Below are 25,265 nucleotides of genomic sequence, written 5' to 3' on the forward strand. Positions count from 1 at the left end.
CAGCTGTCAGGGAACCAGGACAAGCAAAACCAGCTGGGATGGCGGCCACCAGTATTGGGTAGAGCAGCTCAGCCCCAGCACAAGGGCTGCGTGTTCCCATCCCTTGACCCCAGTGCAGTGACACTGGCAGCACAAAAAGCTCTGGGTTCCTTTGCTTCTCATTGCCACAGCATGTGTGGAGCAGGAACTTACCAGGGCTCTGGATCAAAGTGTGCCTGTGGCTCTCTCCCTTCTTCTATGGCAGAGGAATATCCCACATCCAAGGATCACAGAACAGGTCTTCCAGTGTGGGTCTGTCCAAGGAGTTCACGGATAAACACCACCTGATCAGGTCTTTGCACTCTGGGGAGAGAAAGCAGAAACTGACGGTCAGCCAGAGAAGGCTCCTGTCTGCTTTACCCCACTATTCCCGTGCCCAGGCCATGCTGGATGTGCTCAGAGCTGGGCCTAAACTTTCCCATCAATTCCCTGTTTTGGAGGAGAGCAGGACATGTGCCACCTCCTCAGCAGCTGCCAGAGCGAGATGCCCACGACCCTGCTGCTGTCTCCCAGCACTGGGATTCCCCCCGTGCCCAGAGAAGAGGATCCACCTTGAGAGAGCCGTTGTGGCAGCGGGAGCTGGCCCCAGCTGAGGTTCTGGCCCCTCCTGAAAGGGTGCTCCCCGCAGACCATCTGGTGCAGCAGGATGCCCAGGGACCAGACCGTTGCTGCCTCGCCATGGTACCAGCCAAAGTCGTTCCATTCCGGGGGGCTGTAGGACAGTGTTCCTATGGAATACAGATGGAGTTCATCAGGGGGATGCTGCTGCTCCCCGAGCCTGGCCCCAGCATCCCTGCACCTGCGGGGGCTGCATCAGGGGCACACAGGGTGACCACTGCCCTCTCGCCAGCACCTGGGACTTGTGCACAACGTTAGGGTTGGAAAAGAAGCCTCTGGTGTTGGAAGAGGGCAGCCCTGGCTAGGCCCGACCATGACATGCAAAGGAAAAACCCACTCCATGCTGGGGAAAAAACCTGCCCTTATCCTCCCTGCCTGCATTGCCCCAAAAATATTATGAAGCCAAGGCAAACAGGGTGAGTGGAGCAGCCCAAGCCCTTCCTCTCGTCTGCACACCAAAGTGGCTGGGGCACAGGTTCCGCCCTCCCTCTCTGCTACCCCCACCCACGGGGGTTTTGGTCGGGCTGGCTGCCCCAGCCCAGCCCCAGTTCTGGGCAGAGTGGCTGGCAAAGGCTGCCAGCAGGGCTGGAAGATGGCTTCCCACCCAGCCCTGCTCTAAAGCAACTCAGCTGAAGACTCAGTGCCCTGACTGGCAGCAAAAGGGAGAACTCCCGCTGCCACAGCCAGCTTGGCTGGGAGATGTTGGGCCATGAGATGTTAGCAGCAGGAGCACAGCCCTGTGTAGGCTCACCTGCAAAGTGAGTGTAGACAGTGTCCTGCAGGTAGGTGCCACAGCCAAAGTCAATCAGTTTGGCCTGCCCGGTGTCCAGGTCAACCAGGATGTTCTCTGGCTTGATGTCACGGTGCAGGACCCCGCAGCTGGTGCAGTGCCACACGGCCTCCAGCACCTGGCGGAACAGCTCCCGCGCCACCTCCTCGGGCAGGAACCGCTGTGCCCGAATGAAACGCTGCAGGTCCTGACACTGTTCTGGCCGCTCCAGCACCATCACGATGCAGTTGGGGAGCTCGAGCCACTCCAGCAGCTGGACCACACCGGGGAAGCCAGTGGACACCTTGGCCAGCAGCACGACCTCCAGGGGTGCGCTGGTGCCGTCGGGCTGCGGGAGGAGCACGATGCCGTCAGTGGGGCCGATGCCGTGCCAGGCCTGGGGAAGCCCTCACCCAGCCAGGGATGCTCTGCACCCTGCGCTGGCCCCACGCCCGCTCTCCCTTGGGGCGTCCTGGCGGCTTCCACCCTGCCGGGCCTCGGCTCATTCCCGGCCGGCAGCCCCGGCTGCTGTCCCCGCTCACTCACCAGCTCGCCCCAGTGCCGGACGCGGTTCCGTGGCACCCTTTTGATGGCCACCTGCAAGCCAAGGGCAGCAGCGGGGTGAGCTCGCCGCCCGCACTGCGAGCCCCATCCTCCGCCCTCCGCCTCCTCCTCCTCCATCCCCTCCTCCTGCGCCCGCCGCCGGCCCCGCCGCTCACCGGGGCGCCGTCCGAGAGCCGCGTGGCCGCGAAGACTCTTCCGAAGCCGCCGCGCCCCAGCAGCGATCCCAGCCGGTACCGCTCCTGCAGGGCCTCCTGCGCCTTCCCTGCGGGCGGGACGCGGCTGTCAGCGCTCGGCCCGGGGCCAGCAACGGCCCCCGAGCGCCCCTCACCCGCCCCGGGCCGGCCATGCCCGGGTGTTCGCTCCCGGGAACGCGGCACGGGAGGCTCGGGGCCGGCGGCCGGGCTGCCGAGCGGCGGAGCTCGGGCCGGGGAAGCCGCACCGGAGGCGGCGGGAGCGGCCGCGCCACGTGTGTGCTCCGCGGGCCCCGGGAGGAGCCGGGGCCAGGGCCGGGGCCGGGGTCGGGGGCGGGGCCGGGGCCGGGGCCGGGGCCGGGGCCGGGGTCGGGTCTGGGGCCGGGCTCGGGCCAGGCGGAGGCAAAGGGCGGCGATGCCGTCCCCGCACCAGGCACTGATGCCCGCCCAGCAGCGCCACCGCCAGTACAGCCAGAGCCAGGCGGAGGCGAGACCGCGGCGGGACGGCCGGGGCCGGGCACGGGGCAGCCCCGCCCGGGGCCGGGGGCGGGCCGGGGGCATGGCCCGGCCCTGCAGGGGAGAGAGAAGCGGGGAGAGGAAAGGAACGCCGGGCAAGGGACCGCGAGAGAAGGGTGCCCGACAGCGGGAAAGGGAGAGAGAGAGAAAGAGAAAGAACGATTTTTCTAGTCTATCTGCTTTTGCTGCTGTCGCCGCTGCTGCTGCCGCTGCTGCTGCTGCTGCCGCTGCCGCCGCTGCAACTGAAGCACCGGGGCCGTTCGTCCCCGTGTCCGTTCCCCGCTCGCCCCACGAGCCCCACGTTCGAGCCCCGCGCGCCCCGGGGACAGCCCCTCCGTCTGCCCAAACACGGGAACTTTGCAGCCTTGAGCCCGGATGCAGAGCCCTGACTCCTGCGCACTGGCACAGCAATCCCCTGGCTCGCTGCTGGGCATTGTCCTTGCTGAGCGTCAAACACTGTCGGGGCACCTTCCCTTGGGGTAGGATTCCTACCTGAGCCCAGCACTGCACTTACATCTCCAGTGTTGCTTTCCAGTAAAAACAGGGGAAGGAAAACTGTGTGTGGCTCATGGTATTTTAGAGTGTCTAAAAATCACTAAGTCACCGATCTTAGAGATGCATCTGGAATTACTGGGATGAAGAAGTAGTGCAACATGGAAAAGGGGAGCATAGAAATAAATAGAGGAAAACATCTTGGATTGTTTCTTTCATTTTCATTTCACTTCTGGAAAGCTGTTTCAATTTTCCAGGAATCTTCTCCTGTCTGCTCTTCCCAATAATCACTCATGGAGAATAGGGTCAATTTTCTGTCACAAGATTTGCCACCAGGAAATGATGCCACTGGTGAAATTTTCATTGTAACTGTTTGTGCTTGCTTAGGGCTAATTTTGGTAGGAAGCCTCCAAAAGGGGTCCGCCTAGAAAGCGAATTGAAGCGGCCCCTCCCCCTACTAGGTCAGGAAAAGACTTCACTTGAGAAAAGTGAAAAAACCCCAGTTTATTTAACAAGTAAAGTATTCACAAGCATGAAAAATGAATAATATTAAATCAAACCTCTGACAGTGGTGAAGAGATGGCAAATTCAGAAAGTCCTTTTTGTGGGTTGTAGTTGGCTCACTCGGTCCCATCTAAGTCCCTCTAGTTCTGGAATGCAGCGTCCCAGAGCTTGGTGGGCCACAGGTGTGAGCTGCTGCCGGTGTTTGTCTGGGTTTTCAGTCCAGAGCAGGTTTAAACAGTTCCAAAAAAAAGGAAAGCCACAGTCCAAGGAACTTTTCTTCCTAAGCTAGCTAAAACCACATTGCTAGACCTGGGCTGTGAAGGCATCGGGAAATTTCCAAATCTGGGCACTGGCAGTCCCAGCAAACACCAGATCTGGATGGTGCTGGTGCCAGAACCTGCAGATTTCCAAATTTTGGCTTTCTGTGCCAGCAAATCCCCGGACTTGGGCCGTGCCAGCACCAGGAAGTTTTCAGATCTGGGCGCTGGCACTGCCAGCCAGCACCAGATCTGGGTGGTGTCATTGCCAACGACAGAAATCTGCCAGATTTGGGTTCTGCTGGCACTGAGAAATTTCCAAATCTGGGTTCTGGTGCAGGAAACACAAGATGTGGGTGGTGCCAGACCCAGCAGCAGGAAGCTGCCACAGGTTTTGGATTTCTGTGCCAGCAAATTGCTGCACTTGGGCTGTGTCAGAATAGGGAAATTTCCAGATCTGGGCACTGGCAGTGCCAGCAAACAGCCCATTTCAGGCTCCAGGCTCCAGGAAGGACTGGATCTGGATGCCTTCCTCTTTTCTTTCCTTCTTTCCTTCCATCTTTCTTGGGATCCTGCTGCCAACAAACTCCAGATTGGGCGGTGTTGGCAAGAGGAAATTGCCAGGTTTTAGCTTTCTTTGCCTGCAAATTCTGGATATGGGTGGTGCCAGAAGAGGGAAATTGCCAGATGTGGGCACTGGCAGTGCCAGCGCACACCAGATCTGGGTGGGGAATGTGCTGGCACTGAGAAATTGCCAGATGCCTATTTTCTGTGCCAGCAAACTGCTGGAATTAGGCTGTACAGGCATCTGAAAAATTCCGGATCTGGGTACTGGCGGTGTCAGCAAACCCGAGATCGGGTTGCTGTAGGTACCAGGTCTTTGCTTGGTTTTGGCTTTCTTTGCCAGCAAATTGCTGCACTTGGGCTGTGCCAGAATAGGGAAATATCAAGATCTGGGAACTGGCAGTGCCAGCAAACACCACATTTCAGGAAGGATTGGATCTGGACCCGTTCCCTCCCTGCATCCCTCCCTCAACAAGGTGCCAGAGTGCCTGGAGAGCAACCAGGCAGAAAGGGAACCTGCAGGGACTGATGGAGAGCAGGCTGGACATGAGGCAGCAGAGTGCCCAGGTGGCCAAGGAGGCCAATGGCTCCTGGCCTGGCTCAGGAATGGTGTGGCCAGCAGGAGCAGGGCAGGGATTGTTCCCCTGTGCTCAGCACAGCTTGGGCAGCACCTCAAGTGCTGTGTCCACTTCTGGGCCCCCCAATTTAGGAAGGACATGGAGGGGCTGGAGCGTGTCCAGAGAAAGGCAACAAGGCTGGGGAGGGGTCTGGAGCACAAGAGCTTTGAGGAGTGGCTGAGGGAGCTTCTGGGGTTGTTTATCCTGGAGGAGAGGAGGCCCAGGGGAGACAGGACAGTGTCAGGGCATAGGTTGGACTTGATGATCTCCATGGTCTGTTCCACCCTTGCTGATTCTGGGGTTCTCTGAAAGCACCCTTGGAGCAGTTGCAGGATGAGCCCTGGGCCTCCTGTTCAGAAGCTGCAGCAGCCCAGGTCCCTCAGCTTCTCCTGCCAGCCCCAAAGCCCATCCTGTCAGTCCTGCAGAGCCTCTGCAGCTCCTCCTCACTGCCCAGAACAGGGAGCCCCAGAGCCAGACACAGCAGCCCAGATGTGCCCCCCTGGCCTGGGGTGCCTCTGGCAAGGGAGCAGCACCAGGCACTGCAGGAGCCTGCAGACAATTGATCTGAAGACCAAACCTCCTTAGCTCCTTCTGAAAGAGCAGGAACAGTTCCTCATTCCAGAGTGGTGGAATGCTGGGCACCACAGCTCCAGGTGAGGACTGGACACAAGTTTGCTCCCACTGAGTGCTGTGATGGGTTCTGCAGGAACTCTGGGCTCCTGTGCTTGCCAGGCACAATGAGGAGAGAAGGAGCCAAGTGCACTGATGTGGGAAATGGGTTTGTAGAAAGTTTTTAGGGCCTAATAGAAGGCCCAGAAAGTATGAATCAGTATATAAATCTTGAGACAAGAAATGGTAACTTAAACATTTCCATGGAATAGGACAGATATTGTTGAGAGAGGAATGCAGCTGGAAAAAAGTTTCAAAAGATGGCCTTGCAAATAAGATTTTGGAAAAACAGAGCTATGAAAGATGCATTGTAGTGGGACCCACAAAGAGTGTTTTTAAATCATTGGCTTTAAGGCATCTACAACATGGCATGGCAAAAGGCTGAAAGACCAAGAAACGCTTATAGTGTATTATAATTAGGAAGTAGTTGGCTTCTGATTGTGATGGCATGAATTATAACATCTCTATTGTCTCACCCTTCTCATAAGACTGAAGATTGAATAAAAGCTTTTAAAACACCTCTCAGTGTCCCCATCTCTAGGTCAAGAAAAGAGTATTATCCAACACACTGACACACCTTTGCCTCGAGCATAGCCCAGCCTGGACCAAACACACTGAAAGGTTTCCCCTTTGGCCCATGTCTCGAAACATCAGGTCTGCTGTTTGACAACTCAGGTTGGGTTTGTGTCAAGGAGTTCCCTCAGAAATACTGGGTTTGTCTTCCTCTGTGCCTTCCCCTCAGCAGCCTTGGGGATGCTCCTGTGTGAAGCCATCTGTCTCACACAGTTTGAGACAACTTCCAACAGGATATTGTGCAAGAAGTCGTCTCCTCTAAAGTGTGCCAACAATCCCTTTCCAGCAATAGGAAATTATTACTAATGGATGAAAGTGGCAAACCCCCAACAGTTTATTATCAAACAGAATCGCCCCATGACACGCGTTCCAAGAAGGCGCCGGGGTCTCTCTCGGAAGAACAGGAGCTGTCACGGAGCAGTTCCAGCAGCTGATGGAAGCTCGGGGACTCATCCGGTGTCGGCTTTCTCCCACGGCAGAGCTCCATGGGGCGGGCAGGGCAGTGAAGCAGCTGGGCTGGAGCCCCTCGCTGCCTTGTCTCCCCGGCGTGGCTCAGCTCACAGACTCTCGGGCTGGGAGCGGGGCCGCTCCGCTCCTGCCGGCACCGTGTCCCTGGGCTTGGACAAACAGTTTCCTGCCAGGAGAGCCCTGCACACTGCTCCACAGATCTTTCATACAGGCCCAAACCAACTCCAAACACTCTGTCTGCAGCAGCTTTTCACAAAGGGCTGCAGCAATCCAGGACAGCTGCAAGTGAGTGTCGGAAGGCTCTTGTCTTGTTCCTGCCAGCAGAATTCTTGATGATCTGATGCAGTTTTATTCAGATGTAACATGAGAGCTGAGGTTTCTTTGTTAAAATATTTCATGATGAGTAACAAGCCTTGGGTGCATGAGGTACAGGACTGACATGCCAAAGCATGAGCATATCCTCCAAAGCGGCCAGTTTAATTGTCCATTTTGTTACTGTTGTATTTACTCCACACTAATAAGGAAAACCAAGCTCTGCTTGGAGGCAAAACAGGCATGGGATACACTACAGTCCCTTGCAGGCTCAGCAGGGCTGGCAGTGACAAAGCAGGCCGTCTGCTTCATTGTGAACCACTACAGAGCTGCATCCCAATCTGGTTTAGGTAGCGTGGTATTATTAAGAGCTCCTTTTCTGCATGAGACACAAAAAGGAGATCCCAAATGATCTTCTGCAAACAAGGTGCAAACAACACAGCTGCACTGCTGTCCCGGATAAATATACATACAGGTGAACTTTGCCAAAGCAGTGCATCATTTCCCAGTGAAATACATGACTTCTTCTTACCTATGGAATTGTGGTTGAAGACACCTGTGAGCCAGATCTGTGGGAGATTGCAAAGGAGCAAAGCTTTGGGATTTGGGCACACTTCTCTTGGTTTCTTTGCTCAGGCCTTTGGTGAGCACAGAACACATCTAGGCAGAAAACCTAGGTGGTTTTCTAGACAGGATCTTTTGGATCCATTGTCCCCCAAACATGTCAATGTGTGGCCCTGTTGTAATGCCAAGTAACAAAGAGCAGCACAGATGACACAAAGAAAAGATGGCCAAAGAGGAAGAGGAGAGGCCCAATGAGGAAAGGATGTGGTGAGACCCTGGCACATCGAGTGAGCTGCACTGCCATAATCTCTAGGCTAGCAGGTCCTGGTCTCACATTCTCCTTTTGCTTTTTTCAATTGTGTTTATTTATTTACTTTTTTTCATCATCAAAATAAAATATATAGAATTAAAAAGAATGTCATCAAAACTTAAAGACAGAATCAAAACACATTAATTCAAAACTAACCCTAACCCTAAACCTATCCCTATCCCTAACCCTAACCCTAACCCCTAACCCTAACCCCAACCCTAACCCCAACCCTAACCCTAACACCTAAACCTAACCCTAACCCCAACCCTAACCCTAACCCTAACCCTAACCCCAACCCCTAACCCTAACCCTAACCCTAACCCTAACCCCAACCCTAACGCTAACCCTAACCCTAACCCTAACGTAACCCTAACCTTCTTTACCCCGATCCCGCCCGGCCGTGCCCGGTTCTTTTCCCCGATCCCGCCCGGCCGTTCACGGCCCTCGCCCGTCCCTGTGCCCGGGCCGGCCCTGGGGCTCTCCCTTGCTGGCCCCGGGCGGGTGCGGGAGAGAGAAAATCCAATAAAATGGAACAAAACCCAATCCAACCGTGCGGGGGCTCGGTGGGGTTTGGGGTGCACAGCTGGGATTTGGGGCGTGCGGGTGGCACCTGGGGCTCCCTCCCGGGTGGGGTTTGGGGTCAGCTGGGGCCAGTTCGGGGCTCCCGTCGACAGAGGAGCCGGGCCCGGTCGAAGGAGTCCGCAGGGGATTTGGGGGCAGCTGAGCTGGTTTTGGGGGAAACGGGGGCATTTTGGGGGCTCCAAGATGAATGCTGGGATGACCTGGGGGCATTTTGGGGCTCCCGACTGGGTTTTCGGGGCACTTGGAGGCATTTGGACAGTCCCGGAGGGATGCTGAGCTGAACTTGTGGCCATCGCAGCTCAGCAAGGAAAGAAAAGCTAAAACAGAAAGCCTGAAAGCCAGGCAGAAAGAAATTCCCAATTTTTAACCCCAAAAATGCCGGTTGGAGCCCTAAACACTCCAAGATTTTCTCCCTGCAAGGACCCAAAATTCCCATTTCCCCCCTTTCTCAGGCCCTACAAATGCAGGATTTTACCCCAAAAATCCGGAGATCCATCCCTAAAAGATTCGGGTTTTGAAGCCCAGAAATGCCGGGCTTCAACCCCAAACAATCCGATTTTGAACCCCAAATCTTCCCCGATTTTTTTCCCCTTCCAGGACCCAAAGGTCCCGGTCTGGAACGCCCAGAGTCGCGATTTTCAAGCCCAACATTCCCGGGTTTTCACCCCCAAAATCCCCACCCAAATCCATGCCCAGAACGGGGGGGATTGAAGCCCAAAGCCCCGACTTTTCGGGCCGGAGTTCCGGGAATTTCCCGCCAAAATGCCCCGGATGTTTCCCGCCAAAATGCTCAGGGCTTCCGGGCGCGGCAATGGTGGCGGCGGGATCGGCCCGGCTCAGGTTGGGGGTGTCCGCGGGGGGGGTTGGGGGGAATCGGGGGGATTTTGGGGCTGCTGGGGGGATCGGGGGGCTGCCAGGCCGGTTTTGGGGTGAATCGGGGCCGTTTCTGGACTCGCATCGAGCGCGGCCGAACCGAGCGCGGCATAGGCGGCGGCGGGAAGGGGGCGGGGGGGCGGCGGCGGCGGGAAGGGGGCGGGGGGGCGGCGGCGGCGGGAGCGGCCGGGCCGGGGCGGAGGTGTCCGGGGGGGATTTTGGGGGGATTTGCGGGGACTCTGGGGCAATTGGGGGGGATTTTGGGGCTCCGAGACCGGTTTTGGGGGGGATTTGGGTGGTTTCTGGGCTCTCATAAGCGGCGCCGAGCCAAGCGCGGCAGAGGCAGGGGAGGGGGGGGCGCAGCAGCGGGAGCAGCCGGGCCAGGGTGGAGGCATCCGGGGGGGGATTTGGGGATGGTAGCCGAGGCTGGAAGGGTCCTGAGGCGATTTTGGGGGTAGTTGAGGCTTTTTGGGGGGTTTTGGGGGGAACTGGGGGGGTTTTGGGGCTCCCGGGTGAGGTTTTGGGGGGGTCCGTGAGGGGTCGTGGGGGTCCTGGATGGGATTTGGGGAGATGGGAGGGATTTTTGGGGTGAATGTGGGGGATTTGGGGGCTGGCAGGTGAATCTTGGGGGGGAATTGGGCCATTGTGGGGGTCCCGAGTTGCTTTTCCCAATCTTTACCCCCAAGTTCCCGATATTTCGGCCGTCGGTGCCTGCGCCCGTTCCCCGCTGGCCCCACAAGCCCCACGTCCGAGCCCCACGCGCCCCCGGGACGGCCCCTGCGTCTGCCCCAACATGAAAAAGGGGAGCACAGAAATAAATAGAGGAAAACATCTTGGATTGTTTCTTTTGTTTTCATTTCACTTCTGGAAAGCTCTTTCTGTTTTCCAGGAATCTTCTCCTGTCTGCTCTTCCCAATAATCACTCATGGAGAACAAGGTCAAGCTTCTGTTGCAAGATTTGCCACCAGGAAATGATGCCACTGGTGAAGTTTTCATGGTGACTGTTTGTGCTTGCTTAGGGCTAATTTTGGGAGGAAACCTCCAAAAGGGGTTCCCCTAGAAAGCGAATTCAAGCGGCCCCTGCCCCTACTAGTTCAGGAAAAGACTTCACTTGAGAAAAGTGAAAAAACCCCAGTTTATTTAACAAGTAAAGTATTCACAAGCATGAAAAATGAATAATATTAAATAAAGTCTCGGACAGTGCTGAAGAGATGGCAAATTCAGGAAGTCCTTTTTGTGGGTTGTAGTTGGCTCACTCGATCTCTTCTAAGTCCCTCTGGCGCTGGAATGCAGCGTCCCAGAGCTCGGGGGGCCACAGGTGTGAGCTGCCGGTGTTTGTCTGGGTTTTCAGTCCAGAGCAGTTGTAAACAGTTCCAAGAAAAAGGAAAGTCACAGTTCCTCCACAGAAAGAGGAACTTCTCTTCCTAAGCTAGCTAAAACCACATTGCTAGACCTGGGCTGTGAAGGCACCGGGAAATTTCCACATCTGGGCACTGGTGGTCCAGCAAACACCAGAGCTGGATGGTGCTGGTGCCACAACCTGCAAATTTCCAAACTTTGGCTGTCTGTGCCACAAATTGCTGGACTTGGGCTGTGCCAGCACCAGGAAGTTTTCAGATCTGGGCACTGGCGCTGCCAGCCAACACCAGATCTGGGTGCTGTCATTGCCAGCAACAGAAATCTGCCGGATTTGGGCTCTGCTGGCACCGGGAAATTTCCAAATCTTGGTTCTGGTTACATGAAACACAAGATGTGGGTGGTGCCAGAGCCAGTAGCAGGAAGCTGCCACAGGTTTTGGATTTCTGTGCCAGCAAATTGCTGCACTTGGGCTGTGCCAGAATAGGGAAATTTCCAGATCTGGGCCCTGGCAGAGCCAGCAAACAGCCCATTTCAGGCTCCAGGCTCCAGGAAGGACTGGATCTGGATGCCTTCCTCTTTCCTTCTTTCCTTCCTTCTTTCCTGGGGTCCTGCTGCCAGCAACCTCCTGATTGGGCAGTGCTGGCAAGGGGAAATTGCGAGGTTTTAGCTTTCTTTGCCTGCAAATTGCTGGACATGGGTGGTGCCAGAAGAGGGAAATTTCCAGATGTGGGCACTGACAGTGCCAGCCCACACCAGATCTGGGTGAGGAATGTGCCGGCACTGAGAAATTTCCTGATGCTAATTTTCTGTGCCAGCAAATTGCTGGAATTAGGCTGTGCAGGCATCTGAAAAATTCCGGATCTGGGTACTGGCGGTGTCAGCACACACGAGATCGGATTGCTGTAGGTGCCAGATCTTTGCTTGGTTTTGGCTTTCTTTGCCAGCAAATTGCTGCACTTGGGCTGTGCCAGAATAGGGAAATACCAAGATGTGGGAACTGGCAGTGCCAGCAAACACCACATTTCAGGAAGGATTGGATCTGGACCCGTTCCCTCCCTGCCTCCCTCCCTCAACAAGGTGCCAGAGGGGCTGGACAGCAGCCAGGCAGAAAGGGACCTGCAGGGACTGGTGGACAGCAGGCTGGACATGAGCCAGCAGTGTGCCCAGGTGGCCAAGGAGGCCAATGGCTCCTGGCCTGGCTCAGGAATGGTGTGGCCAGCAGGAGCAGGGCAGGGATTGTTCCCCTGTGCTCAGCACTGCTTGGGCAGCACCTCGAGTGCTGTTTGCAGTTCTGGGGCCCCCAATTCAGGAAGGACATGGAGGGGCTGGAGTGTGTCCAGAGAAGGGCAACAAGGCTGGGGAGGGGTCTGGAGCACAAGAGCTGTGAGGAGCAGCTGAGGGAGCTGGGGTTGTTTATCCTGGAGGAGGCTCAGGGGGGGCAAGGCGGTGTCAGGGCACAGGTTGGACTTGATGATCTCCATGGCCTGTTCCACCCTTGCTGATTCTGGGATTGTCTGAAAGCACCCTTGGAGAAGTTGCACGATGAGCCCTGGGCCTCCTGTTCAGAAGCTCCAGCAGCCCAGGTCCCTCAGCTTCTCCTGCCAGCCCCAAAGCCCATCCTGTCAGTCCTGCAGAGCCTCTGCAGCTCCTCCTCACTGCCCAGAACAGGGAGCCCCAGAGCCAGACACAGCAGCCCAGATGTGCCCCCCTGGCCTGGGGTGCCTCTGGCAAGGGAGCAGCACCAGGCACTGCAGGAGCCTGCAGACAATTGATCTGAAGGCCAAAGCTCCTTAGCTCCTTCTGAAAGAGCAGGAACAGTTCCTCATTGCAGTGTGGTGGAATGCTGGGCACCGCAGCTCCGGGTGAGGACTGGACACAAGTTTGCTCCCACTGAGTGCTGTGATGGGTTCTGCCGGAGCTCTGGGCTCCTGGGCTTGCCAGGCACAATGAGGAGAGAAGGAGCCAAGTGCACTGATGTGGGAAATGGATATCTAGAAATCTTTTAGGGCCTAGTAGAATGGCCACAGAGTATGAATCTGTATATAAACCTTGAGACAAGAAATGCTAATTTAAAAATGCCATGGAATAGGACAGATATTGTTGAGAGAGAAATGGAGCTGGAAAAAAGTTCCAAAAGATGGCCTTGCAAATAAGATTTTGGAAAAACAGGTATGAAAGATGCATTGTAGTGGGACCCACGAGGGGCAGTTTTAATAATTGGCTTTAAGGCATTCACAACGTGGCATGGCAAAAGGCTGATAGACCAGAAAACCTAATTATAATGTATTATAATTTGGAAATAGTTGGCTGATTGTGATGGCATGAATTATAACATCTCTATTGTCTCACCCTTCTCATAAGACTGAAAATTTAATAAAAGTTTTAAAACCAGCTCTCAGTGTCCCCATCTCTAGGTCAAGAAAAGAGTATTATCCAACACACTGACACACCTTTGCCTCGAGCATAGCCCAGCCTAGACTAAACACACTGAAAGGTTTCCCCTTTGGCCCATGTCTCGAAACATCAGGTCTGCTGTTTGACAACTCAGGTTGGGTTTGTGTCAAGGAGTTCCCTCAGAAATACTGGGTTTGTCTTCCTCTGTGCCTTCCCCTCAGCAGCCTTGGGGATGCTCCTGTGTGAAGCCATCTATCTCACACAGTTTGAGACAACTTCAAACAGGATATTGTGCAAGAAGTCGTCTCCTCTAAAGTGTTCCAACAACCCATTCCAGCAATAGGAGATTATTACTGATAGATGAAAGTGAAAAACCCCCAACAGTTTATTATCAAACAGAATCGCCCCATGACACGCGTTCCAAGAAGGCGCCGGGGTCTCTCTCGGAAGAACAGGAGCTGTCACGGAGCAGTTCCAGCAGCTGATGGAAGCTCGGGGACTCATCCGGTGTCGGCTTTCTCCCACGGCAGAGCTCCATGGGGCGGGCAGGGCAGTGAAGCAGCTGGGCTGGAGCCCCTCGCTGCCTTGTCTCCCCGGCGTGGCTCAGCTCACAGACTCTCGGGCTGGGAGCGGGGCCGCTCCGCTCCTGCCGGCACCGTGTCCCTGGGCTTGGACAAACAGTTTCCTGCCAGGAGAGCCCTGCACACTGCTCCACAGATCTTTCATACAGGCCCAAACAACTCCAAACACTCTGTCTGCAGCAGCTTTTCACAAAGGGCTGCAGCAATCCGGGACAGCTGCAAGTGAGTGTCGGAAGGCTCTTGTCTTGTTCCTGACAGCAGAATTCTTGATGATCTGATGCAGTTTTATTCAGATGTAACATGAGAGCGGAGGTTTTTTGTTAAAATATTTCATGATGAGTAACAAGCCTTGGGTGCATGAGGTACAGGACTGACATGCCAAAGCATGAGCATATCCTCCAAAGTGGCCAGTTTAATTGCCCATTTTATTACTCTTGTAATTACTCCACACTAATGAGGGAAACCAAGCTCTGCTTGGAGGCAAAACAGGCATGGGATACACTACAGTCCCTCGCAGGCTCAGCAGGGCTGGCAGTGACACAGCAGGCCGTCTGCGTCATTGTGAACCACTACAGAGCTACATCCCAATCTGGTTTAGGTAGCGTGGTATTATTAAGAGCTCCTTTTCTGCATGAGACACAAAAAGGAGATTCCAAATGATCTTCATGCAAGCATGCAGTAAAGAACTGCTCCTGCTATCCTAACAAAGCGTTTGCTTTGGCAATCACACTCTTCTCATTCATCTTTTGATGCAGACACCTCAAGTTTTCTCTCACCCCCCTGCAAGGCTGGCAGTCTCTGTTTCCCATTTCCTGTTCTTCCCTAGAGATGGTGCAGTGGCTGCTTTGAAACAAAAAGCCCTGAGATCTGGACAGCTTAAAGGAGCATGAAATGCTAATTAAGTGCTCATATTGGTAATACCCAGGTCTGCACTGCCCAGTGCTCTGCAGCAGCAGCAGGACCATGCATCATTACTGTTGGTGGATGTTCATGTTTCTGGTGTGCAAGAGCAATGACTTTGAGGAGGGACAAAAATGCCCCTCTTCAAACAGTGGGTGTGCAAGGAGATGTGAAGTTTCACAGCCTTTTCTAGGATATTTCAGAAATATCTAAGAGAATATTGTGGCATGGGGTAGGTCCCTAATTTTGTCTCCAGAGAAGTCCCAAAAGGGCACATTGACTCTGCTGCTGATGGCAACCCCATAAGCTCATGGGCCAGTTTTCCCTGCAATGTGCCACCCTGCCTGGGCTTTGCTAGGCCGGGACTAGACCCAGAGCTAAGCAAACACAGGCAGCCAGGTGATATTGTGTAACATCAGAAGCTGGCAACCATGAGGACTTTGCTGCCAAAAGGTTACAGTTTGCACCGGGCCCAAAAGTGTTTTACCCTAATGCAAAGCAAATTGAAATGTGAAGTTTAAAAGCTTCAAATGACTATGAAAGGAAACTGCAGAATAATTTCTGGAAGGGCAGCATTGTCAATGATCATGCTGCCCACCAAGAGCTGGAGCTGAATCCAGAATTGCTTCTTCCAGCTGTGCAGGAATTCATTCCACTGGCAAGCACTGGTCCATGGGAACAAATGATCCCCTAGCTCTGGGCTGAATGGCACCCAGGTTGCAGTGCAGATTTGAGAAACCCTTGTCAGTTGTTATTGGCCCCCCAATGCACTCATCCTTCTGCAAACAAGGTGCAAACAACACAGCTGCACTGCTGTCCCGGGTAAATATACATACAGGTGACGTTGCCAAAGCAGTGCATCTTTTCCCAGTGAAATCCATGACCTCTTCTTACCTATGGAATTGTGATTGAAGACACCTGTGAGCCAGATCTGTGGGAGATTGCAAAGGAGCAAAGCTTTGGGATTTGGGCACACTTCTCTTGGTTTCTTTGCTCAGGCCTTTGGTGAGCACAGAACACACCTAGGTAGAAAACCTTTGATTATACAGGATCTTTTGGATCCATTGTTCCTCAAACAGGTCAACAGGTGACTCTGTTGTAATGCTAAGTAACAAAGAGCAGCACAAATGACACAAAGAAAACATGGCCAAAGTGGAAGAGGAGAGGCCCAATGAGGAAAGCATGTGGTGAGACACTGGCACATTGAGTGAGCTGCACTCCCATAATCTCTACGTCTGCAGGTCCTGGTCTCACATTCTCCTCTTGGTTTTTTCAATTTTGTTTATTTATTTACTTTTTTTTCATCATCAAAATGAAATATATAGAATTAAAGACATGTCATTAAAACTTAAAGACAGAATCAAAACACATTATTTCAAAACTACATCTAAAGATCAGAACATATGTACAGCTGTAACTATGACGCCTAATGCATCAATCCTATTCTTCAAACACTCTCCATACAGGTGGCAGCTTCTTCCTGAGCTTGGAGGAAAGGGAGCTCTTCTGGACAGGAGGCGAGGACTTTGTGGGTGAGGGAACATTGGAAGTGTCCAGAGAAAACTTTTCGGTAAGACTCTAACCAGTCAGATCTGCAAAATGGAGACACAAAGTTTAACAGAGAGGCAAAGTTTAGCAGAGGCCACCATGCAAACCTAAAGCATGTGAAGCTCTGTATTTCATGGGACACATTTCCTGGAGATGTGAAAACAGCTGCACAGGGAAACATGCTCCTGCTGGCAGACACTGAGGCAGGCCAGGGCAAACCCTGAGCCGCTTGCCCAGAGCTGGCACAGGCACAGCCTGGCCTCTGGGCTGCCCTGGGACAGCAGGGAGCCCAGAGCCCTGTGCTCTCCAGGAATGGCTCAGCTGCACATGCACCCTCCTGCTCCTCTGCCTGCCCCACAGCTCAGCAGCCCCACAGCTCCAGGGGCACTGGCAGCAGCACAGCTCATTGCAGGGGCACATGCAGGGCACAGCTGTTCCCTGGCAATGTGCACAGCCTCTCTGGGCTGCCACCAGACCCTTCCTGCCAGCAGAGATTGGCCCAGCTCCCCCCTCACCTCTGCGTGCGGCTGAGCCATGATTGCCTTCACCTTGTCCTCCATCTGGAGCTGCTCCAGGCCCCCCATGCCATGACTAGGAAGGGCAATGGAGAGAGCGGGGCAGATGCACACCCTTCCTTAGGATTTCGTCATTTTTGGCACAGCTCAAAAGAAAAATCCGGAGGTGTCCAACTCAGCGCTTCCTCAGCCTTCTGGAGAACATCTCGCCTTCACCAGCCCAACATTCTGGAGAGGTTTTCCCGCACATGTGGAGGCTTGCTGGCAGCACATTCCTTCAGCTGGGTGCCCATCACCTTGCAGAGGGCAGAGGCCAGCTTGGTGGCCACGGTGCGGACGCTGGCGCTCCGCACAGGCAGCGCCTTGTTCTCCAGGCAGGACCAGAGCACGGGCAGGGCGTCGCGCTAGGCGACTTCAGGGCTCCTGGCATGAACCCCCTGCACAAGCACTGCCGGGACAGAGACACAGCTCCTTACCCACCAGCCTCACTGCAAACAGGGATCCACCTCTGCTTCTGCTTCTTGCCAGCCTCTCTGGCCAAGAGCAGCAAAACAGCACCCAGAGCCCCTTGGTCCAGAAACGGGCAAAGCAGCTGAGCATCCTGGAAACAGAACCACCAACCCCTCAGCACTAATTGCTCCAACCAGAGCCTTGTCCCTGTGGCAGACTTCCTACCTGTACTAAATTATTTCACAATCTCTGCATGAACAATGAATGACATGTCCAATTGCCTTTGATTTCCATTAAGAAGTTGTCCAAACCCACACTGAAGATTTGGAAATGCACCATAGAGAGGAAATGGAGAGATTTCTAATAAAAGGGATGATTCCATTTTTGTAACTTTGATGTCAAGTGCCAAATGTCTAATCTGGCTCTTCCCTGTGCTCAGTGGCACACAGCAAAGGGCAGGGTTAGAACACACCTCAAAACTCCAGCCCACCAGAGATGGCTGCTGCCTGACACCTGGATGAGAAACATCAGTGGCCAGCTGGTGTCTTTGGCAGAGTGCTTTTGGGGCTTCCAACAAAGAGCTGTTTCAAACCTCAGGGCATCTTAGATAATTACCCAAACCCCATTGCCCTGGCATTTGGACATCTCCACCTTTTAATGCCACTTCCCCTCTCAATGTAAATGGCATTTTTTCTTATAATGTCCATTTGAATAGGGGCATAGAGAAATAAAAATGCTACACAGGGGACTGAAATGTAACCAAAACACGAGTCTTTCCTCATATTGTCTCTGAAACCTCTCTGTCCATTTTCTGAACTGAATTTTATCAAACACAGACAAATATTTACTACCAACAGGCTTCTTGCATGGCAGATTTGGCTGAGAGATCAAAACCTGAAATGCTCTGGAGACCATTCTTATTTTCTGATCAGACAAAATGTTATCTAGCAGCCATTTAATATTCTGTGGTGGAAGAGACCTAATTTTCTCTATGCTGTTAACCCACCAGCAGTCATCAACATTAAAAGAGCTCCTGCAAGTACCCAAAACTAATTCTGCTACGCAGGAAAGGGTTGTGGTACCCATTTTAAAATGAGAATGCATTTGAGTTTAAATGCAATTAAAGACATTGGTGACTACTGAACGTGAGGAACAGCTGTCTGTTCCTACTAGAGAGAACATCTGCTCTTTCTAAAGTACTCATAATTTATGGTTAATTCCTTTATTTGAAAAAGAGATCAAAAGAACTGCTAAACTAAATTCCCTATTGCTGGAGATCTACTTTATTCAAATGGTCCTTAAGGCCCTTTGACATTCCCAATTGCTAAACATGCCCTTTAGAGACTCCTAATAAAGACACAAAGTGTATTAAACCTTGCATTTAAAGATGTTGGCATAATTAGCAGTGGATTTAGCCCCAGTTAAAGCAAGGCTATCAGTAATCTTCTCCACTATATATTGAGATTATCCTTTTTCCATTCCTTGTCTATTGCTGACATAGCAAGCTCCGCTGAGGAATCAATTATCAGCTGCATTTGTAGCATTTTGGACAGCGCTGACACAGGCAGACACTGTTTGCACACCCTGAAAGGCTCAGTCGAAGGCCCCTCTGACAGCACAGGCAGGGAGCCTCAGCACTCTGCTTCTGTCCCTGTGCCCCAGAGGCTGCCTTACACTAAACCCGTGCCTCTGATACCTCTGTTGAGTTCTGACCTAAGCTGTGACCCCCAGGCTCTGCACGGTTCAGCCTCAAAACTTTCTGAGAGAAAAACAAGAATTCTGTGAGGACAAAACAAACGGATGCCCTGAAACAGCATTGGCCACCATTTCCCCTCAAAGATCACAGATGTCCCTGTGCTTCCCAGAGAGGAGCCAGCTGGGGCATTTTTAGCCCTCCCTTTGCTGGAGGTGGTTCTGAGATGCCCCAGTGAGAGCTCAGCCCCAGGCCGAGCGCCGCCCCCATCTCAGGTGCTGCCCAGCTCTGCAGCAGCCAGGGAAAACCAACCACCTGCCTTGGCCATGGGGCAGCAGGGACACGCTCAGCACCTCCTGGTTTGGAGGAGCTGCTCTGCTGTCTGCTCACAGGCATTCCCTGTAAATGCTCCCTGGGAAGAGCTCTGGGCTCAGAAGGGGAGGCCAAACCTGTGATACGCTCGGTGACATCCAGCAGGGCTTGGCCACTCAGGTGATTCCATTGGTAGCTGAACTCTTTCAGCAGGGACACTTTATCTACAAGGGAAACACAGGTTTCTGCTCACTTTGCTCAGGTCATAGGAGAAAGGACAGTGGGGAGGGAAAGGGCAGGGCCAGCCCCATTTTATAAAATAAAGTACATTTCTGCAGATTTTTGAATCTTTTTCTTCTTTCCTTCCAGCCTGCTTGACAGGGTTTTAAATTCCAAAAGAAAAGCTCTCCTTTCACATTTGTAAATCCAAAGTTGTCTGTTGTAGCAGGAGCTGTGTTAAAACATTTCACATCAGGGACCTCAGGAGTTCAGTAACATGGAAGCAGTGAAAAGGTTTTGCATCCCAGAGCACAAAGGAAGAGCCCCATACTTGGGACACAGAAAGGCACTGAGTCAGGCAGTTCCTGAGTTCACAAAGCAGCTGGGGAGGAGAAAGTGGAAACTCCTCTTGAAGACCTGCCTCTTCAACACTCCTTTTTTCAGGCATATTCCCCTAGTGCAGCATTCTCAGAGCTGACATAAATGTGTGTGGCAAAGGAATTTAGAGCAGCCCTTGCCTATGTAGTTAATTGCTGTGGCCATCTTGCCCCACGCAAAACAACACGTGGAACAAGGCATCCTTGACAGCTGGGTTTATATCTGTTTGATATAAAGAAATGAACTTGGTGAATCACAAGTTCCCCTTTGAACATAGAAGACAAAGAAGAAAAGTGGAAAATAGGCAGCTAATGCCTCTAATGTTGAGCCTTCCAGGTGGCTGCTCTGCAGAAGCTCTGATGGGTCAGTGTCCCTTCATGCCAACAGCAAAGCTGTTCACTTGGGAAGTCAGACGGGGCCCAAGCAAACTCCAAACCCCCTTTGCCCCTGAACTGTAGCAGAGCTGTAGCTCAGGACTTGCTCTTCAGACAAGCAGCACAGAGCCAAGGGCTCCTGGGACTGTTGGGAAATGCTGATCCCATTCCCGCCTGTTGGGGATGGTGCATAAGGACTGCACCTGCACAGCCTCTGGTGGGTGTCAGCTGCAGTGTTCCACAGACAAGAGCAGCTGTCAAGGTACTCAGCGCTCTCTTGTGCAGGAGAGACAGAGACGAAGCTGAGGAGAGTCCCTGCCAGGGCTCAGCCTTACCCAAATGAGCAATGGATTCTCCCAGTGCTTTCACAGCTGCCCCACGAACTCTGGGATCCTTTGAGTTCAGGTTCTTTGTTATTCTTTCCACCAAACCAATGATCACCGGGTTCAAGGCATCTTTCAGGGCTCCTGTGATTTCAGCCAGCATGTCCAGCACCCTCTGCTTCACTTTCTTGTGGCTGTCAGATATTCTCAGGACAAAATAATCAAAAATCAGTGAAGAGAACAAGCAATGTGAAAGCTGGATTGAAATGCCCCTGTTTGAAGAGTGGATGTAGCAGTCAGCAATGTCACAGATGAAAGTGATCCTTTCTGTCAGGTCAGCACTCGCTTGCACAATGTCACTGTTTTCCTGTGGGCCACTCACTGGAATGGTGGCACAACCTCATGCTGGTTGAAAGATTTTCTTCTGTTTTTAGGAGGTTTGGCTGGGGACTGAATGGTTTCTATGGTATTTCTCTCCATCTATAAATCATTAAATTGTTGCCCGATTGATAAATGACACAAAACTCGGATAAGTTTTGTGGGTGCTTTATTAAGGGCCCGGGGAACTGGGGGACTCACGTCCCAAAGTCCAAGCCCCCGAATTCGCGTATGGGTGCTTCCCTCTTATACATGCGATTCACAACAAAGTCTCTAAGGAACAGTTTCCCTGTTCCCCTTGCCTGGTCACAGACCCCTTGTGATACATTCCTTGGTTCACAAATAAGATCATTAATCCTCTACTTATCTTATTCTAAGAGCATTGTATGCTGCCTCTAGACAGTTTAGCATTCTTACCTTCTTGCACTAGTTTAATTATTTATTAAATTTGTAAGACTACCTGCTAGGTAACACACAAAACCCAACACACTTTCAATGGCTACAAAACTACTTTTTAACAAACCAGTTCACGCACAACTCACTATAATTAAATATTTTGCTAAATTTCATTTCTTTTCCAACAAAATCAATTCCATTTATTAATGCTAAAGAGTACCTTTGCTTTGAATGGAAGCAGATGTTTACAATGCCTGTTTTTCTATACAGTTGCCTCAAGTACTGAGGACAATTATGATTTTGCCAAAACTATGGCTGGAGGAGATCTAAGTTTTCTTTTGTTTGTCTCAGAGCCAGTGTCTGGAGAAGAGCAGGGCCCTGATCAACTCTTCCAGGATCCAGACAATTTCTCTAAGTAATAGGTGGACTTCTGAAATGTAATGGGCTGTACAGCTCTCATTAGAGCAGGTTCAGTCCCTTGACAGCCACATTATCAGGCACCTTTCTCTGGAAAAAGGGAAAAAGCAGCTACTGGGAGGAGAAGGCAGAGATGAGTCCTTAGCTGTTTTCCTCCTTTTCCAAAGAGAAAAAAAGACCCCCCCAAGAAGGGTGAGCACTGTCTTTACCAAGAGGAATAGAAACAAGGATGGAAATGAGTAGCCAGAGCTGTGCCTGTGTAAGACAAGATGGAGTATATAGAAGTATTCTTAAAAAAAACAACTGGGTTTAAACCAACCCAGCCTGATACTTCTCTTCCCTGTGCAAACCCATTTTTGGTCTAGAGAACAATTGCCATGCTTTCAGGGACTGGTTTCTCTTCTCTTCACCCAGCTGGGAGTAGGAGAGAGCAGCAGTTACACCAGCAGAAAATTCTGCCATCATCTGATGAACAGCATCAATACGCACCTGCCAGACAAATACAGCTGGACTGAAATAACTTGTCCTGAAGCCTGGACCTGAATTACATTTGTCTGGGTGAGAGGGACCAGCATGTCCCAAACAGCTAGGACAGAGTGCCAAGACACACTGAATTAACTTTGCTGCTACAGGCTTAGGAGCTAAAGGAAAGGAGCAGTGAAGATACCCTACATACTTGGGCAATGTTAGTGAAGATGAGCTGGGGGCTGGTTTTGCACAGGTCTAGGAGGAGTTCCACTCCTTCCATCCGTGCCTGAAACCCCTTGGCTTCCAGGAGATGGTGAAGCTTCTGGAGCAGCTCCGTTTCTTCCACAGCTGGAGGTGACGTGACCTGGGCTTGTGCACGGGGTAGGAGGTGTCCATCAGAGGGAGATTTCACCCTGAAAAATAAAACCAAATGAGGACCTGGTGGTGATAATTATTATAGCATGGCATCCCCATAGTGGAAATAATTAGCATTGACTCCGTGATTCCAGAAGGCTGATCAATCACTCTATTATACTATACTATACTATACTATACTATACTATACTATACTGAAACTCATTGCCCTCACAGACAGTCTGATACAGACAGACCAGACTGGGCAATTGACTCCAAAACACCATCACCAGTGGCCAATTAAGAAATTACCCTTTGGTAAACAAATCTCCATAACACATTCCTCGTGTTCACAACACCAGGTGCAGCAAGTGAGGATAAGAATTGTTTCTCATTCTTTTCTCTGATCTTCTCACAGCCTTCCCCAGAAAAATTCCTGGGAAAGTTGTGCCCGCTGCTCTCTATGGAGACAGTTGCAGCCACAGACAATACCTGCAGTTAATTGTGAGCAGAACATCTTGAGCAACTTTCCTAATTATGTGATTTCAAGCTGCAAAGTCATGGGGCTCTGAAGAACAACATGGACCTCATGACAATCATTATGGGAGACAATCTGCAAGTGACATTCTCACCACTGCTCACTCAGGAAAGCCAAGGATGAGATGCATCTGATCTATCTTCAGATGGCTGCCAGGGCACACACAGGTCACTTTGCTTTGTGGAGAAAGAGAGACACTACTGCCAAGTTTAAATGCCTCCTCATATGGGACGTGTGTGTCTTAGAATAAGGAAACTCATCACTCTGGAGAAATGTCTCTATAACCAGGCATGACAATCTGGAAAAGTAGCTCAGATGCATCTGAACAGATGAACAGGGCCATATTTGAAGGATTCAGAAAATCAGTAAGGGAGATAAAAACAGAAGCCAGACATCCCAGAACTACACTCACATTTCATTTGCTTCCCTGGAGACCAGATGCACAGCTTAACAACCCCACTGGGAACAATTCTCCTGATCAACCTGTCTCTTCCATGAGCACAGGAAGATGCCAGCTCTGCTACTGAGGCATGTGGTCACTTTCCTGCCACTGCTGAGCAGGACAGAGCTAAATAAATCCCCTCTGCTATCAGAGCAGAACAGGTACAAGCAGCTCTGCAACTGCCATGAAGAGACAGCAAGGAGCAAATTCCTGTCTTAAATGCTGATTGCAGCACAGAGGGAAATAAACCAAACATGCTGTCCATCAAGCAAATTACATGAAGGACAGGAATATCAAGACAAAAAGTTCACATTGAGACACCTGTTGACTGAAGTTGTTCAGAAATTGCCTTGCTCCTTACTACTCAAACTTGGTGCTGTTTGAAGGTAAGAAAACCATGATTCAGCCAGGCCAAACCACATGGATGAGAACTGCATCTTTGTGGAATGGCATCTTGCTTCCAGACTGAGATTTCTCTTCAAAACACCCATCTGAAAAAGACTCCACTCAGGTGAAAAAAAAAGCCCAGTTCGAATTTACTTGTCCCAAGTCAGGCAGCAGACACTTGGCCCTCTCACAGCCTCCACAACACTGCCCTTGCCACTGCACTGGATCGTCTGAGCCGCCACCAATGGGTGTCTGTTTGTCTCTCCATTTTTGTGGAAATCCCTCCAGAGAAGTTGTGTTCAGCACAATGCACAAGTAGACATTTTTTATCCTAGAGCATTTGTAGGGAAAGGAAACAATCTGTGGCATTGGTCATCTCTGCCAGAAAGTTTTTCCTGAGGAAGAGGCATGTAAAGCTTGTCATGTGCTTTGTCACATCTGACAAAAGTGCTCAGTACCGTTTGCCAGCAGACAATGTGGCCTGGGGCTCCTCTGAGCCATCGTTCCTCTCCTTCACCGGCTCCTTGACAGATGGGCGTTCAGCCTTCTGGTTTTCCATCCCCTACAAAGACACAGAGAAACCCCATCAATCTTTAGAGTATAAACCAGGAAATTCCCTGTTGAAAACACAAGTTAGAACCAGGATCACTGATACCGAGGCTTAGGGAAACATTTCCTAACTTACAGATGGAAACAGACCAGAGATTCAGTGATGCCAACTCTGTTTTCAATAGCCCAAGGCAGGTTATGGGTGCTCCCAGACTGACAGCAGTCTAAAATCCCAAATTCCTTAGTCTTGAGCAGAAATGGGAATAATGCAAACTGGCAGGCAACGAGTGTTCATGAAGGAAGCAGCAGAACAAACTGGACTCTTTGGAGGTTGGCCCAGTGTGTTGGAAGTTGATTTGGTTCAACACTCTCTCTCCCTGTGCCTGCATAAAGGCAGGCTCCTGTGGAGAAATGGCTACATGACAGAGGTCACGTAGACATTTGCTTGTTAGCCGACCAGGAGCTGGGAAAGTACTGAACACAGCTAGTTTGAGTTTTGCACCTGCAAGTTAGCGTGTCCTTGGGCCTAGCTGGGTATGATAATAAGTAGACAGAGAGACATGGGAAATAGGGAATGTAGGCCCAAAGGAATGAGGAAGAGTTGATGGTATAGTTTAACCAATAGATTGCTTGGCTTACAGAATATTCATAAGCTTATTACTTGCTGTATAAGTGTCTGATGCTCTCTTCAATAAATGGAACTTGCTTATCACTCATATTGAGTGTCCGAGTCTCCCCTAACCAACAAATGGCTCATCCCCGACAAAGGCCTCATTCTGCAATAGGTAAGCAACAAAAAAAATTAAAA

The 25,265-nt window shown here is 51.7% G+C and overlaps 1 protein-coding gene across 1 annotated transcript; it reads right to left on the reverse strand.

Annotated features, from left to right (window-relative positions):
* Positions 1–235: 235 nt before the first annotated feature.
* LOC131560205 (serine/threonine-protein kinase pim-1-like) lies at positions 236–16,848 on the reverse strand. Its single transcript, XM_058808874.1, has 6 exons — positions 16,780–16,848; positions 2,146–2,751; positions 1,973–2,023; positions 1,409–1,775; positions 591–767; positions 236–342 (listed from the first exon to the last, which is right to left on the reverse strand). Exons 1-6 carry the CDS (start codon positions 16,846–16,848, stop codon positions 236–238), a joined length of 1,377 nt encoding a protein of 458 aa, XP_058664857.1.
* Positions 16,849–25,265: the final 8,417 nt, after the last annotated feature.

This window comes from Ammospiza caudacuta, chromosome 7, assembly GCF_027887145.1.
Source record: "Ammospiza caudacuta isolate bAmmCau1 chromosome 7, bAmmCau1.pri, whole genome shotgun sequence".
NCBI classification, from domain to species: Eukaryota; Metazoa; Chordata; class Aves; order Passeriformes; family Passerellidae; genus Ammospiza; species Ammospiza caudacuta.

Coding starts and splice junctions, on each gene's coding strand:
- LOC131560205 (XM_058808874.1), bottom strand. CDS start 16,848: ATGGGGGGCCTGGAGCAGCTCCAGATGGAGGACAAGGTGAAGGCAATC. Junction 1,776..1,972: donor TCCGGCACTGGGGCGAGCTG/GTGAGTGAGCGG, acceptor CTCCTCCCGCAG/CCCGACGGCACCAGCGCACC. Junction 343..590: donor GCCACAACGGCTCTCTCAAG/GTGGATCCTCTT, acceptor TTCTCTCCCCAG/AGTGCAAAGACCTGATCAGG.